The 15,865-nt window shown below is 41.8% G+C and overlaps 1 protein-coding gene and 2 non-coding genes across 4 annotated transcripts in view; 2 read left to right on the top strand and 1 right to left on the bottom strand.

The window, feature by feature from the left end:
• deptor (DEP domain containing MTOR-interacting protein) overlaps positions 1-9,716 on the bottom strand; it is a 32,723-nt gene extending 23,007 nt beyond the window's left edge. The window contains exons 1-4 of one of the 2 annotated variants that reach the window (XM_053432324.1): positions 9,349-9,716; positions 8,988-9,080; positions 5,180-5,358; positions 3,443-3,566 (exon numbers count right to left, since the gene is read on the bottom strand). In XM_053432324.1, the coding sequence (XP_053288299.1) occupies positions 3,443-3,566; positions 5,180-5,358; positions 8,988-9,080; positions 9,349-9,428 (476 nt within the window). In that variant the 5' untranslated portion in view covers positions 9,429-9,716. The remainder of the gene's footprint in view (positions 1-3,442; positions 3,567-5,179; positions 5,359-8,987; positions 9,081-9,348) is intronic. The other variant, XM_053432325.1, reaches the window with a different exon arrangement.
• A 1,895-nt stretch (positions 9,717-11,611) lies between these two features.
• trnar-acg (transfer RNA arginine (anticodon ACG)) lies at positions 11,612-11,684 on the top strand. The gene has a single exon. It is a non-coding gene; the product is annotated as a tRNA-Arg (tRNA).
• Positions 11,685-15,598: 3,914 nt separating this feature from the next.
• Positions 15,599-15,671, top strand: trnar-acg (transfer RNA arginine (anticodon ACG)). The gene has a single exon. It is a non-coding gene; the product is annotated as a tRNA-Arg (tRNA).
• Positions 15,672-15,865: the final 194 nt, after the last annotated feature.

Raw genomic sequence — 15,865 nt, 5'->3', positions numbered from 1 at the left:
ATAATGATTTGATTCTATAGACTACTTTATTAAAAAGGTCATTTTTCATTTGATCATTCAATATGAGCATCATGCATTAGCTATCTTAGTGAGGACACTCATTGGCACAATGCATTCTCGAGCCCCTTACCCCCACCATCCAAACTAAATGCCCAATCCTAACCCTTAACGTGACATAAAACTAATTCTAACCCTAAAACCAAATCTTTACCCCCAAACAGGCCATTAAAGCGGGGCTACAAAGTTAGGACCTGCCAAAAGGTCCTCATTCCATAGGCTCAATCTGGTACTCACAAAGATAGCTGTACAAGAACACACACAATGCTTTTAAAAGGTGTAGTATATTCCCTTAGCTAATAGATATCCATAGCACAGTTACAAACCATAAATGGCATGTTAATATCCAGCTAATGAGTTTCTCTCGCATAGGTATAGATCATAATGACATGTTAATATCTTAAGGCGCCTTGAATCTTAAGTATTATCTACAGATGTGTTCAGTGTGTTTCTCCTGGTCTGAACTATCCTTGAAGTGCCTATGGAATAATGAGAGGAGAGATGGTTTTCAGCAGGTCCTTAAATCTTAAGGTACGACACATTCCCAAATTTAGGCAGAAGGCCCGGTTGTGTGACGTCATTATATCTCTAGGTTTGTGGTAAACAACTCCCCTATATAACGCCTTACCTTGCAGAGTCAAGGCGGATTTTCACCATTTGGCTGTGTGATGTCTCTGAGTCTCTAGAGCTCGTCCTGACCTGTAATACTCTTGTGTAATAAACATTATACTTGTAAGTACTGGGTCCGCGTCTCCTCTCTTCGAACATCGACAAGACAAGACACTACTGCTGGAAAGATACGATAAAGGCCTGTGAAACATTGTCCTTCCCTGTTGCCTGGAGACTGCAGTCAAAACAACAACAGTCTTCCACTGGTTTGTTTACTGTATATCGTGTATGTTGATTTGACGCTACGCAGCATCACTGATCAATGTGTGAGGCCGTTTCTTTTTCCAATGGAAAAACCTCACGTGGAACTGGCTGTAGGGTAAATGATCGGAGTTTGTGCAGTATGTAGTTGTTTATTTTAACAAGTCTGTAGATCTGTGTGTATGATAACAAGTTATTGCATTTGGGCACAAAGTTACTAGAGCCAAACCAGAATCCTCAAAACAACCTGACCATGCTCGTGTTGCCCAGCGTCACCAGCTACTGCAGGGCATGTTTGTGCTTTGAGTGAAACCACCACAGCTCCTTCCCTCCCAGTTTAGATTTTACATGTATAAATATATATATCTAAACCTCAAACTTTCACATCTACTTCTGTCAACAGGCAAAGAATTAATGGCAGAAAAAAAGAATGATGAATATAAAATAAATCCCAAAAAGTTGTGGTGTTACAATATCTAGATCACGCTGACTAAACTAGCTGTTGCTAGTAATGTTGACAATGTGAACCTCATGGTGGCATCAGATTGGGATCCCATGAAGTCACTAGAGTTTATCCTCTGATAACTAGGAATGTCCGGATGAAGAAAGGTGCCACCCGGATTTATCCAATAAAGAAAACTCAAGACTCCTAAAAATTCTGCTCAAGTTCATTCATTTTAGAAGAGAAGTTGAGTCTTTGCAAACCGCTCACCAAAGAACCACATCCTACATTGATGTGCATCTGTGAAACCAACATCATTCACTCTAGAGAGTTTTCACTTATCCTTGATGCATTCAGGCACAAGAGATATTGAGATTGTGTTTTTTTTACATTTCTTGTGCCATAGTTGTAATCCTCAAGCAACTCTATTCACAAGCAAGCAGTCACCAGAGCACGCTTGAGGGATGTGTATGTGTGTGTTTGTGTATGTGTGTGTCCTGAGCTGCACCATGGCGATTACATAAACACATAGCTTTGAGAGCTGAGACGACAGATGTCTCCCCTTGGACTATTTTTCCGCTTATGCAACTGCTGCGTGCATGCATGTGTGTGTGTGTGTTGTCATAGAAAAACACATGAAAAATAGATCTTTGTTTACAAGAGTGTGTGACCATGAACAATGGGGTCCAAATGTCTGTTTGTCTCACACTAGTGGACCCCACTGAGAGAAATGCTCATATGACAGAGAGGCAGCAGGGTATGTGAAAGGGAAGGTATGTTAAGCTGTTTAGAAGTAGTGTGTGTGTGTGTGTGTGTGTGTGTGTGTGTGTGTGTGTGTGTGTGTGTGTGTGTGTGTGTGTGTGTTCGTAAACCACTAATGTAGCACCAGCTGGGAAAGATGAGACACACAGAGGAAGACTTTGGCGTTTCTATAGTAACAATTAGTCTCATCGCTATTGGAAAAAACAGTATAATTGGTAGAACGGTGATGACAAACAAAAACATTCCCATTAGCGATGTCCTCTGTCCTCTTCTCTTGATCCAGCCCGTCTCTGAATAAAAACACCACGTGGCATCTCTTCTCAAATTGATTCCACCATCCTGATGTTTCACTCCCTGCAGGCTTTTATCATATTTCAACAAATATTTATGTCCAATATGATGCACTATTATGTTTGTTTACTGGCATTAGAAATGCCAAAAAAATCTCATATGGGCCATTATTTTCATAGTTGAAATACTTGTTTGGCATTTGTGCTGAAATAACATAAGATAGTGGACGAATGTGTCCTTCAAGGTGCTTTCTGTTGGCTGCATGTGTGTCAGGTCACGGTCACGGTGAACAACACACACACACGTCGACAAGCATCAAGGTGACTGTCTAGGAAAGAAAACTGGATGCTGGATATCGCGCTTTCCGAAAGAAATGGACAAATTAATGTGAAGGTAGAGGCCAGATTAGAGGGACATGCTCACAGTCAAAACTCTCTGCAGCTGGAAAAATGCGAGTAAACTGGATGAACTGCGATGACAAATGCTCTTAGATAAAGTAATGTTTGGGTTCCTAGCGAGGCTCCATCAAGCAGGAGAATTTGTTAAGGAGCCCCAAAGACAAAGTAAAAGTGTGCATTGTGTGCAAACACTGCATTTCTCACTCTGCAAGAACAAACACTCTGCAAGAACAAACGCCTGCTGTGACATTTGAATATACTGCAGAGTTTCAGCAAAACTCCTCAGGCATTCGCACGAGATGTTTTTCGGGACACGAGAAGCTGAAAATATTTGCTAAGTTGTTAAATGTGGAATCAGCTGATGGGTCTGAAAACCTGCATCATGACTTCATTGAGCTGTAAAACAAAAGACAAGCTCAACGCTAGACTGTGTTTATGACCTGAGGATTTTACTATCATGTGGAGCCAACTGCTGTCTGCTGTTCTTTACCAAACTGACTCCTGCACCTCTAAGATGCCAAAGTATTCCTTTAAAGCTCTCCGCCAATGAGGTGAAAGAAAAACAAAAATCAATCCTTCTTCAAAGCCACACTACAAAGAACAGGAATCGGTGTGTACGTACTTTTCGTATATCCTCTGGCCCCTCATGAAGACCTTGGCTTCACTGTCCAACGGGAAAGTTCCATCGTCCTTGCGGAAGCGGTAGAACAGCTTCAAGTCTCTGAACTCCCGGTGCTCGTCACACACTACAAAACAAACACACACACACACATAGAAAACAAAGAGGTTTTTAGTTGTGTCGGATAAAGACTTCTCACCTGCAGGAATGGAGCTCAACAGCATGGTTCCGTGAAGTAAAAATCCCGTTGATTTTCTGAATAGGGATTTTGATTTTCAGCAATAATATTGTAACCATCCAAGGACGAGATTGTGAAACTATGTTATATGCTCCTGTAGAAGCCACAAATCTTTATAATACAAACTGCAATCTAAGAAAAATTTAGTTTTTTTTGCAATGTCAAGGAAAAGCACTGCACTACCCTCAATCCTCAGGTGTAATTATGACGTCTCTGTTTGGTGGGGCTTCCTGTTACAATTTTGTTCTATTCAATTCTGTTGTTTTTTTTAGAGGTGAGGAAAAGAAGGGAGTTGAAAATAAGTACAAGGTAAAGTAATGAAGAGGAGCACTGGAAGTTGTTGGAAATGGATCATTTACAATGGTTTATGGGAGGCGTAGTCTCATTTACTTCTGGAGCCAGAGCCGTTCTAAAAATGGGCGTCAGTGTTTAGCTCCGTAGAGAAACAACATGGATTATTGGGACAGAACAGGAAAGATTGTTACCAGCTGCTTGGAAAGAACCGGAAACTCTGATGCAGACAAATATTTACATTAAGTCTAAACATCATCACAACCAACATGCAGAAACTCTGAAAGTAGAGAAACCTGTTTCATGTCCACAACTCAAAGTGCATATTTACTTTACGGCTAAATCCATTGATCTTAATTTCATTTAACTGTCACCTACAAGGCTCATTCTAATTCACGGCCTGTATGTGCTGAGGCTAATTTATGATGGTAGAATATTGCAAAAGCAAAAGCGTCTTGGGAATTTTGGTTATCTTTTAATAAAGCCCCGACTAAAACCTAAACAGAAATAAATCATTAATCAACAGCTGCTGAATTATAGTCTGTTTAAGCATCAACTCGAGGGAACGTCTGCCGACTCCGGCTGTCTCTGTCATCACAGTCTGATCCAATCCGGAGCAGGTAGTGAGACGCCGCGTCAGAGCCAAATTGGCTGAGGGACAGAAGAGAGAGAGAGAGCTGACGCAAAGCAGAGCGACCCTCGCAGTTACAAGAAATAGAAAACACAAGAGAGCTAGAGAAGTAAAAGTAAACCCACAACCCGTTAACACACCCACCCACACACACACTAAAGCCTGCCCGATACATTTGTTGGCCGATCAAATTGGACGTTATGAGGCTTTCGTAACGTCAGAAGAAACAAAACTGAATTTTTTCTTTTCCCCGTTCTATATATTTTGTCTTTATTTGTGTTTTCTTGATTATAAGTTAGTATATTATAAACTTATAGTTGACCTTTAAAATATCAAGTCTAAACAAAATCTTTGTCATAGGGGTTTGACAACAGCATCTTGGAATCATTGCCAAATTTGTTTTAAATATATATCAGTCAAATGCCAAAATATCAGTATAAGAATTTTTCGCTAATAGTATTAGCATCGGCCCCACAAAATCTGGATCAGAAAGGCTTTAAGACAGACTCACACACACACACACAAACAAACACTCACAGAAGCACTCACACACACCCACACACTCGCAGCTCAGCCTTACCATGATGAATGATGCACTGGTCTAAAAGTTTCTGCATGATCTTGATGGCCATGTCTCGATCGGTGGCCTCCTTGTGCTCCATCAGCCAGTCGATGAGCTCCTTGGCCACAAAGCAGTTTGGGTAGGTTCGCAGGTGGTGCCGCCGATCCTTGATCACCTTCGCCTCGTGGAGCCGCAGCCTGGAGGTCGGGAAACGAGACAGATAAGAGAATTATAATACAATAGTTGTGAATGGGGTAGTATGAGCAAAACTCAACAACTTTTATTAAGACACATTTACATAATGACCTTGATCACGACAAATGTCCAATTACTTTGACAAAAACTAAAATGTAGAATATTGTCAACCATCTCCATCAATATTAGTTTAAGCTTATTTCAGTGTGATCCAAAAACTAAATATACAGTAATACCCGTCCCATTAGCATTAACATTGGTGCTTTTGGTGAACCCACTTTTTAAATAACCTTTTATTTGCGTTTATCTGCTCCTTTTAGAGATATAAGAATTCATGCTGGAATTATTAATGAGACTTATAACTTATGTCACCTTTTAAATCGGTGGCAGCGCACGTTTCCGACTGTAGTTGTCCCTGTGACCTGCATCATATTAGTCAGTATGATAAACGATAACTTGATCAGGACAGACATCCGAGGTTAGACAGTAAATCGCTCCTCTAGGCTCTGGGTGAAACACATGGAATTCAAATACTGTCTCCAGGGATTTATAATGCGACTTTATCACACGATAACATGACAAACCTCTCATGCTTCTATCTGCGTCCTAGATGATAGTTTCACAACATCGAGGTGACCTCTCCCTGAACCTGAAAAACAGCCCACCCGACTCTGAGCCATGCTTCCTGCGGCTCGCTGGTTCCACTCCATGCTGCGTCTGTGTGCAGCTGGCAAGCATCACTTTGGATTAGCAAAAACAGGCCGGCCCAGTAAGACTTCTGTCTCCTGCAAAGACTGGAGATGGGCAAATAACCTCGTCTGCCCCCAGTTCACAGACTTCAGACTTTCCACCAGGTCCGCTCTCATCCTCTCGGTGTGCGCGCAGACGGCTTCGGAGGATTTCAGACCTCATCGAGATTTAAATCGTTTCAAATGGAGCTGGAAGCAAAATCGTCAACCTTTCTGTTTCCTTTTTAAAACAGCTTAGTTGCCAGACTTAATCTCTGTATTAGAGTCTGACCGATATATGAAAAATGTATTTTAAAGATAACAACGCACAAAATATTACCATAAAATTTGAGAATTCAAGTTCTATACATTTGGCTGTAATTGTGTTCCTTAGAATTTATAATAAAGTTTATATATAAACTGTAAAATAACCCGTAAAAAAGTACATTTGTCATATGGATTTGATAACAAATTATTGCTCATTTTTTTAATAGGGGTCTATTTCAGGGATTTTTACTCCCTTCTTTCAGTACTGGCATCGACCTCTAAAGATCCATAACGGTCAGACTCTCCTCTGTATTAGCAATTCTTCAACGGGATCAAACAAAGCCAGCTGAGAGCATTTCTGAATGAGTCTCTTGCCGCCTGAAGACGTTCACGACGCCTCACTCTCGCTCACAGTGAGTGCAACAAACTGTCTATTCACAACAGACTGGTCACAAGACGTATCGCAGCAGCTGCACGAGTCAGTGGATCATGATAGCTGTCCTCTCCTCCCCTCTGCCTGAAACAGATCTGCTCTCAGATATGAGCCGTCGACCTGAAGGAGTTGAAATCGGTGATAAGATTTGTTTTTTTTTGTACCGTTATCAGTACCAGGAACTGTGTCAGTCATGTTCCAGGAGCTGGACTCGTTACACAACGATCACACAATAGGTGTGGATTAGATACACTTCACTTTCACGCGGCTCGTGTTTCATATCAACTCTAATTCTGTTATCGTGAACAGCGCAGTTCACAGAGTTCAATCGACTGTGACATCCTCCCTTCCACATTTCATATTATTTTCTGGAACAGGGACAAAAGCTAAATCAGGGAGGCCAAGGTAAAACACAGAGGGAGAGCATCAATCATTAAACTGCCCTGTGTTTGTGTGTGTGCACACTGTACAAAGACTACAGCCTTGTCCCCACATGCACCTACAGTATGTGGGATTTTGTTCGTTGAAAATTGATCTTTAACAAAAACTCCTTCCAGGGTTGGGAGGTTCAGAAACTTGCAGTGGGGGTCTACAGTGGTGGTGCTTTGAGCTCAATGCTAATATTGCAGATATTAAGCAGCTTTTAACATTTACCTTGTTCCCTTTTCTTACAGAGCACGCTGACGTCTGCTAATAGCAGTAAACCCAAGGAACAGCTGAGGCTGATGGGAACGTCCTTAACCCTGACCTGGTTTGGTCGATAACCAAAGTTTGAGACCAACTAAATCGAGCTAAATGGAATTTAAGGGATCTGCAAATATCAAGAGGCTTAAATCGTCTGAGGGATCATGAATATCTGCACCGGGCTTCATGACAATCTGCCATTGTTGTGTGTCCGGCCGACCGACAGAACAACTGCTGTTAACGTGGTGAACAAAGCTCTCGGGCTGACGGCAGTGTCTCCAGAAGAGGAAGACGGACAGAGAGCGAGTCCTGTGTGTCACAATCTTGAGTCCCTTCCCCCAAAGAGGCAGCGTCTCAGAGGACTCGGGGACTACCACCCCGAACAACCCCTCGTTCACTGACACACACTGCCTGGCTCAGTATACAGCTGTGCCAGGGACACACACACACACACACACACACACACACACACACACACACACACACACACACACACACACACACACACACACACACACACACACACACACACACACACACACACACACACACACACACACACACACACACACACACACACACACACACACACACACACACACACACACACAGACCAATAAGGAAGCACACATCGGTGCTAGGCTAGATTGCCCTGAAGAATATGTCCAGACACAAACAGGGTTTTCTCAAGGTGACGACTTTAGTGTTGCTTGTTATTCTCCGGAGCCGGTCGGTGTTACCGTGTGTAATTCAAAAACAACGCCAACTTTATCACACCCAGCTGCAAAACACAATTCAGGGTTTTCCTCAGAGTTCAGTGGGGGAGCTGAAATTCCAAGCATTGGTGCCATGCTTTGCCTACTGAGTCTCTATTCATGAGCCGGTCAACACCGCCGGGCTACAGGCAACAACACTTTTAAGGGTTTGCTGTACATTTCCCAAATAGATAAATAGTCAGAGCACTCAATGACATAAGGTTTGATGGTTCATAATTCCCTTATTCCCCAAAAAACGACAGGGTCAGCATCAAATCAATCATGTGTCCGGTCCTCAACACAGAAGATCCTGCAGAATCTCCAGTGCCTCAGGCTCAAATGTGTGTGTTGTAGGGGTGAAGCTCGTGTGGTTGGAGCTGTGCATGCTGCAGTGGGGCTGTGGTTTCCAATGAAAGAGGGCAACATGCGTGATCACTGACCCGCTGCAAACACGACTATGACACCCACTGTTCTGATTTGATGTGACATGTCCTGTCGAGTTCTCAATCATCCAGATCTGGGCCATATAAACATGCATGAGTCGGAAATGCAAATTGAATCATTAGCAATAATATTACTTTACTAACTGTGAGGTCTATGCAGAGGTGTGTGTGTGTGTGTGTGTGTGTGTGTGTGTGTGTGTGTGTGTGAGTGAGTTTGAAGATGTGTTTGACATTAAACACACCAGCTTCCCCTCAAACAACGAGGGAGCCGCAGACCACCCAAAGTCAGCGGGGAGGGTCCGGGAGGACTGTCCGACCTACCTTAGCTGTTCTCCGGTGACGAGCACCTCGGCCAGGCGCTCCAGCTCTGCAGCCTTCTTCTGCATGGTGTTCCCGATCCCGTCCATGTCCCTGCTAACACAGGAGCCCCAGACCCGGGAGAGTGTTAGTCGGCGAGCACCCCCCCACACAAAGACATCATCATTCTGCCCCCACACACTGCTCCACTCGGGCGTTCCTGTGTTGTGACCAAAGTGCCGAGCAGCAGAGGAGTGTGTGTTGTTGTTTTTCTCCATTAAAGCTGACAAACACACACAGAGAAAACAAAGGCACGCGCGCGTCCATGATGCATGTGGTGATTTCAGTGAATAAACAAAGCGCGGGCGTGTTTTCTTCTTCTTACCCTTCGAGCACCATGGGGAGCGAGAGATGCGACTTTACACGGAATCCTTTGACGAGAGAGGAGGGGATGTGTTCCTTCATGCAACAAAGCAGGCGTTCAGCGAGCGAGCGGCTCCATCGGCACTTCCGATTCCTAGAAAACCTCCGGCGGCTCCAAACATCTGCACGCGCACGCACCCACGTTCACGCATGCTTGCACGTCCCTCGCTGGACCCCTCCGCCCGTTTGTGGGTTTGTTTGCATGCAGCAGTGTGTGAGGAGCTCGGGCTGCAGAACGCGTCCACGCAAACACTCCACGGTTCGTGTGACACTGACACAACACACGGGACGAGTGCACGTTTGCCTCCACGGCGCAGCCACGGCCCATCCACACGGCCACCGCATTGGGAGGACTGGTCTGACGTCAGAGGGGGGAGTTCATCCGGGGCGGGGCCACAGAGGCGTGCGGGTGTGCTCAATTCTTACACCGCCGGGTGGTGGAAAGAATTGCAGGGTCGGGTGGGATATGTAATTTTAGCCTTTATAATGGAGTTGACAATGTAAAACAGGACATGCAGCTGTCAAGTCAACGTTTATTTATACATCGAGTTCGAAACACAATTGACCAAAGTGCAGAACAGGCTTAAATCAATCAATGAAATGAAATCAATCAAACCTTATTTATATAGCACCTTTTAAAAAACAACAATTGCAATTCAAATAGCCACTGAGAACAAGACAGAATAAATCATAAATAAGAATCGAATTATTAAATACACCTAAAATAGAGTATGGTTTAAAAAATGTATTAGAAAAAAAAAAAAGAATAATACATTGTAATTAATAGAGCAAGTTCAATTTTTTAAAAGCGTAAAAAACTACTTGAAAGACCGACTGAAAAGACAGGATTTTGGTCTACGTTTAAAAATGTCTATATTTATATTTCAAATATTTTATTTTCTAAATGAGTTAAGTTAAGTTAACTGAAGAGAATTGAACTTAAGATAGGATAAGTTAAGTCAAGATAAGATAGAATATATACAGTGTAGTGGATTGCACATGAGCTATTGACAGACCGAAATTTGTGTGGCACAGTTAAATGAGATGAATCAGATTTTAAAGTCCCAGAGAGCGTTGTGCTGGGAGCAAAGTGGGTTGTACAGACGAACAGCTGCAGGTAGGATGACCTGCAACAATATGTATGAAAAGGGAGAATAAATAAAAAATGAAAAAATGACAAAAGGTGAAATATCCAAAAACATTTTAGGTTCAAAATATTGTGCAATTGCAGGTGGAATCAAGGCCTGAAACTCAACCCCAATGGAAAGCCAATGAGAAGAAGAGGCTCTTTACTAATGATTTAAACATGTCTAGGGTCTGAGCAGTTCTAATTTGATTTATTATTTAACTGTTCCAGAGATTACATGCAGCCACTGCAGAGGCCATGCAGGTCATCTCTATTTTTGAACCTGTAGCTCCTGAGACATCCAGCCATATCAGGTTGGTCAACCTCAGTGTTCAGGATGGAGTGTGAATGTGCAAGGGTTCAACTGCATGAAGTGGTACCAGCTCATTTAAAGTTTTGAATTGGTTAAATTAAAGTTTAAAATGAGTAGAAATTTCCTGTTAAGATTTTTCCTTAATCTTTGTTTATAATTATCCCCTTAGTCCTACTTTTTGCAGAACAGCTTAAATGTGAGCAGGATCACTGCAGATGTTAATCTTTGAGATAGATTTGAACACAAGGTCCCACTTTAATCTGTAAACCTTAATGAAGTAATGAATAGCAATTCGAGTTTACTACACAACCTTTTTAGCGTGTGAAAGTGACATAAACCCAACGCCTCCTGCCAGGACAGATGAAGTCATCTGGTTTGTCATTGGCTGCTTTGGTTTGGGCGTGTATTCTGCAGAGTTGTGGATCTTATCTTCTGTGAATGTTCTCACAACTGATGGCTCCGACCTGCAGATCTATTTAAATAAACCCACTTACTACTGTGTGCAATTGTGCAGGTAGGTGAGGAAGAAGGAGCAGCCGCATTAAAGAAAATCAAATCCTTTAAATCGTGGATATAATACACAGGCAGCAGTGTTTGTGTGTGGTGGTGGTGGTGGGGGGGGGGGGGGGGCTTCATTTGTCATCTGACTATTTTAATCTTCACTTCCGCTACAAATACCACAAGAACCATGTGACAAAAACAAATAAACCGCCTCCCCCTTCCAGCGACAGAATGAATAATGGAAGTATTTTGAACTTAATGTAACTGCCAAAGTCAATGTCTCATGGACCAGTGGCGCAATGGATAACGCGTCTGACTACGGATCAGAAGATTCTAGGTTCGACTCCTGGCTGGTTCGATCTTTTTCTGTCGCTCATTTTATGAGGAAATCGCTTTCCATGTTGGCGTCTGGACGGTTTGTATGGAGGACTGGGTTGTACGGTTGCTCACAGTAGTGTAATGATCCAGCCCTACTACTTCTGCCTCTCAATGCTGACTGGTTCCCAGTAGCTGTTTGCAGTGTGGCGCCAGTTCACACTTAAAGTGAACTAGTTCAAGTTCAGAGGGTTGGTTACGGTTATTATTTATTGGGATGATTTAGGTGTCAGTAGTCCTGACTGTGAGCGTCACGTCTCTTGTTGTTCTGAGCACAAGGAGCGAGCCAAGAGGAGGAGGAAACAGAAACTCCAGCTCAGTACAAACCTATGGAGGACCATACATGACTTAAGTAAAAATAAATAAATAAATAAATGTATAAATAAATACAGAAATAAATGAATAAATAAATAAATAAAAAAGGAAATAAATAAATTAATACAGAAATAAATAAATAAATATGTTAATACCAAAAGAAATGTCAAAAGAAATGTCTTAAATATATTTGCACATTTATTTATTCCCTGATACATTTCCTTTTCATTTGCAGTGTCCTTATGCTAATGAGAAAGGCGGGCCTAACCGCAGTCTCATGCAGGATTGGTCACAAGAGTGTAATGATCCAGCCCTATACTTCTGCCTCTCAATGCTGACTGGTGTCCAGTAGCTGTTTGCAGCGTTGAGCCAGTTCACACTTAAAATGAACTAGTTCAAGTTCAGAGGGTTAGTTAAGGTTATTTTTTATTGGGATGATTTAGGTGTCAGTAGTCCTGACTGTGGGCGTCACGTGTTCTACTGAGCACAAGGAGCGAGCCGAGAGGAGGAGGAGGAAACAGAAACTCCAGCTCGGTACAAACCACTTGCAGCTTCTGCTCTGATCATGAAGCCGCTGATCTCTGAGCAGATGTGACCAGAGAAGCTCTGTGTTTCCACTGTTCTACAAAGTCACTGACCGGCTGTTCCACGGTGAAGAGCTCAAGTCTCAGTCACTGCCCGTGTCTCTGAGCGAGTATGTGGCGGAGCGCAGGGGCTGTGTGTGTGTGTAGCTCAGTTGACCAATCCTGCTCGAGACTGAGGTTAGGCCCGCCTTTCTCATTAGCATAAGGACACTGAAAATGAAAATGAAATATATCACGGATTGAATAAAAGTTGGAATAAATGTGGAAAGAAATAAATAAATGTGGAAATAAGTTTAAGACATTGATTCATTTAATTCTGCATTTATTTCCACATTTATTTATTTATTTCCACATTTATTTATTTATTTCCACATTTATTCCAACTTTTATTTTTCGATTTCAGTGTCCTTATGCTAATGAGAAAGGCGGGCCTAACCTCAGTCTCGAGCAGGATTGGTCAACTGAGCTACACACACACAGCCCCTGCGCTCCGCCACACACTCGCTCAGCAGTGACTGAGACTTGAGCTTTTCACCGTGAAACAGCCGGTCAGTGACTTTGTAGAACAGTGGAAACACAGAGTTTCTCTGGTCACATCTGCTCAGAGATCAGCGGCTTCATGATCAGAGCAGAAGCTGCAGGTGGTTTGTACCGAGCTGGAGTTTCTGTTTCCTCCTTCTCCTCTCGGCTCGCTCCTTGTGCTCAGTACAACACCAGACGTGACGCTCACAGTCCGGACTACTGACACCTAAATCATCCCAATAAAAAATAACCTTAACTAACCCTCTGAACTTGAACTAGTTCATTTTAAGTGTGAACTGGCTCAACCTGCAAACAGCTACTGGACACCAGCATTGAGAGGCAGACGTAGGGCTGGATCATTACACTCCTGTGACCAATCCCGCATGAGACTGCGTTTAGGCCCGCCTAAACGCTTCTCATTAGCATAAGGACACTGCAAATGAAAAGGAAATGTATCAGGGAATAAATAAATGTGCAAATATATTTAAGACATTTATTTTGACATTTCTTTTCGTATTAACATATTTATTTATTTATTTCTGTATTAATTAATTTATTTCCTTTTTTATTTATTTATTTATTTATTTATTTCTGTATTTATTTTTACATTTATTTATTTATTTATTTTTACTTATGTCATGTATGGTCCTCCATACAAACCACCTGCAGCCTCTGTTCTGATCAGGAAGCAGCTGATCACCGAGAATTGTAAGTGTGAACTTGCTCAACAATGCAAACAGCTACTGGACACCAGTCAGCATTAAAAGGCCGAAGTAGAAGGACTAGATCATTACACTCCTGTGACCAATCCTGCATGAGACTGCGATCAGGCCCGCCTTCCTCATTAGCATACGGACACAGAAATGTGTAAATAAATAATTGTGGAAATACATAAATGTGGAAATAAATAAATGTAGAAATAAATAAATGTGGAAATATATTTAAGACATTTATTTCTGTATTTATTTCAGTTTTTTTTTTTTTTTTAATTCTTTTTTTTGGTAAACATACATTTCATGATAAAGTAAATTAGAAGAGCAGCGTGGAATGCATCACATTTCCATTGCAGGCATAATCACAGTTAATGTGTTGAGAAAAAAGTACAAATTTAAAAAAATTTAAAAAAATTTAAAAAAATGATTTTTCCAATTGATAAAATTGCAAATCTGTGGATATTAGAATTGCCACATTAAACAGCAAGTAAATTGTCTCTTGTCTCGAACACACTTTCCAGTCCGTGACAGGTTTTATGATTAAGAGCTCACCTCTGAGCTTTAACACTGCAATAAACACTGATTGATATCTGTAAGATCTGTAGGAAATCTCCATCTTCATAACATAAACAATGGAAAGCAGTTCGCAACGAATTTGCCCCTGTGGTGCATTTCCCCTTTTTTTTTTCTGTTTATTGGGGTTTTATAAGGATAATTCACAGTCAGCATTTGGAATACATTCTACATGATTCCCGTCCCATGTGCCCTCCCCCCACCCCAACCCAGCATCCCCTTGACAACAACAATAAATAAATAAATAAACATGTAATGTACACTCTGCACTGTGCTATACTAAAGATATTATGAATAGACCCAGTCTGTTATTTGGGTTAAATTGTCATAATATGTAAGAAAAGGCCTCCATACCTTTTCAAATGTGTCTGTGACTCCCCTCAGAGTATATTTAATTTTTTCAAGCTTCAAGTAGAACATGATCTCCTTAAGCCATCTTGTCTGTATTTATTTTTGTATTTATTTATTAATTTCCTTATTTATTAATGCATTTATGTATTCATGTATTTATGTATGTATTTATACATTTATTTATTTATTTATTTATACTTAAGTCATGTATGGCCCTCCATAAATTTGTAGTAAATCTTTATATCAGCTGACTCAGTGGTTTGTGCCAGCTGGTTGCATGTAGATATAACAATACTCTGTTTAGGATTATAATTGACTGTAATACAAGAAGTTACAAGCTTACCACTGTGTTAATAAAAATAATAATCATATTAAAAGTTCGACATAAAATGCAAATCGTCACCTATGTGTTCTGTAGTCTATAAGGATGTGGGGACCGGTGGCGACCTCTGCTGGTATTTTCAGGCAACGACATCGGGTTAGGACTACACAGGCAACTTCCTCTGATAATTATTTGTAGCCATTAATCTGCGTTACGGAGGTAAATCTGGTTTCATACAGTTCTGTCTAGATCAAAAGATCACAACAAGAAGCTTCTGCCCAACCGTCCGTCTTCAACCTGATTACATCTTTATAGAACAATCCTTATATGTCACGTGTCTTCAACTCCACTTCCGCTTCGAATACAGAACGTAACGAGAATAACCCGTACTTCTTCTTCCTTCACATCCCAAAGGAAAACGATGAAGGAAATCCAACCAGCAAGAACCACATCTAACAAGCAGAGCGTCCAGTAACGGCTTCTTTATATACAGATTCTACTCGTGCAACCATCACGTGGGCTAGTGGCGCAATGGATAACGCGTCTGACTACGGATCAGAAGATTCTAGGTTCGACTCCTGGCTAGCTCGTGGCTTTTGTTTACCGTCCCGTGGCTGCGACCCAAGTTTTAAGAAGTCGAACTCTTATCATTATCTGGCTTCTTTTTCCTGTGACCTCTTTGCTCCAGCACAGACCCGAATTCACCACGAGACTGAGTCTGAGCAGCAGAATACTGGAGATGTGATGGAGGCTTTCTCTCTTGTTGGCACTTTATGCAGACGAT

The sequence above is a fragment of the Pleuronectes platessa genome, chromosome 10 (genome assembly GCF_947347685.1).
Source record: "Pleuronectes platessa chromosome 10, fPlePla1.1, whole genome shotgun sequence".
Classification (NCBI taxonomy): Eukaryota; Metazoa; Chordata; class Actinopteri; order Pleuronectiformes; family Pleuronectidae; genus Pleuronectes; species Pleuronectes platessa.
This window is presented reverse-complemented; position numbering and strand designations above follow the sequence as displayed.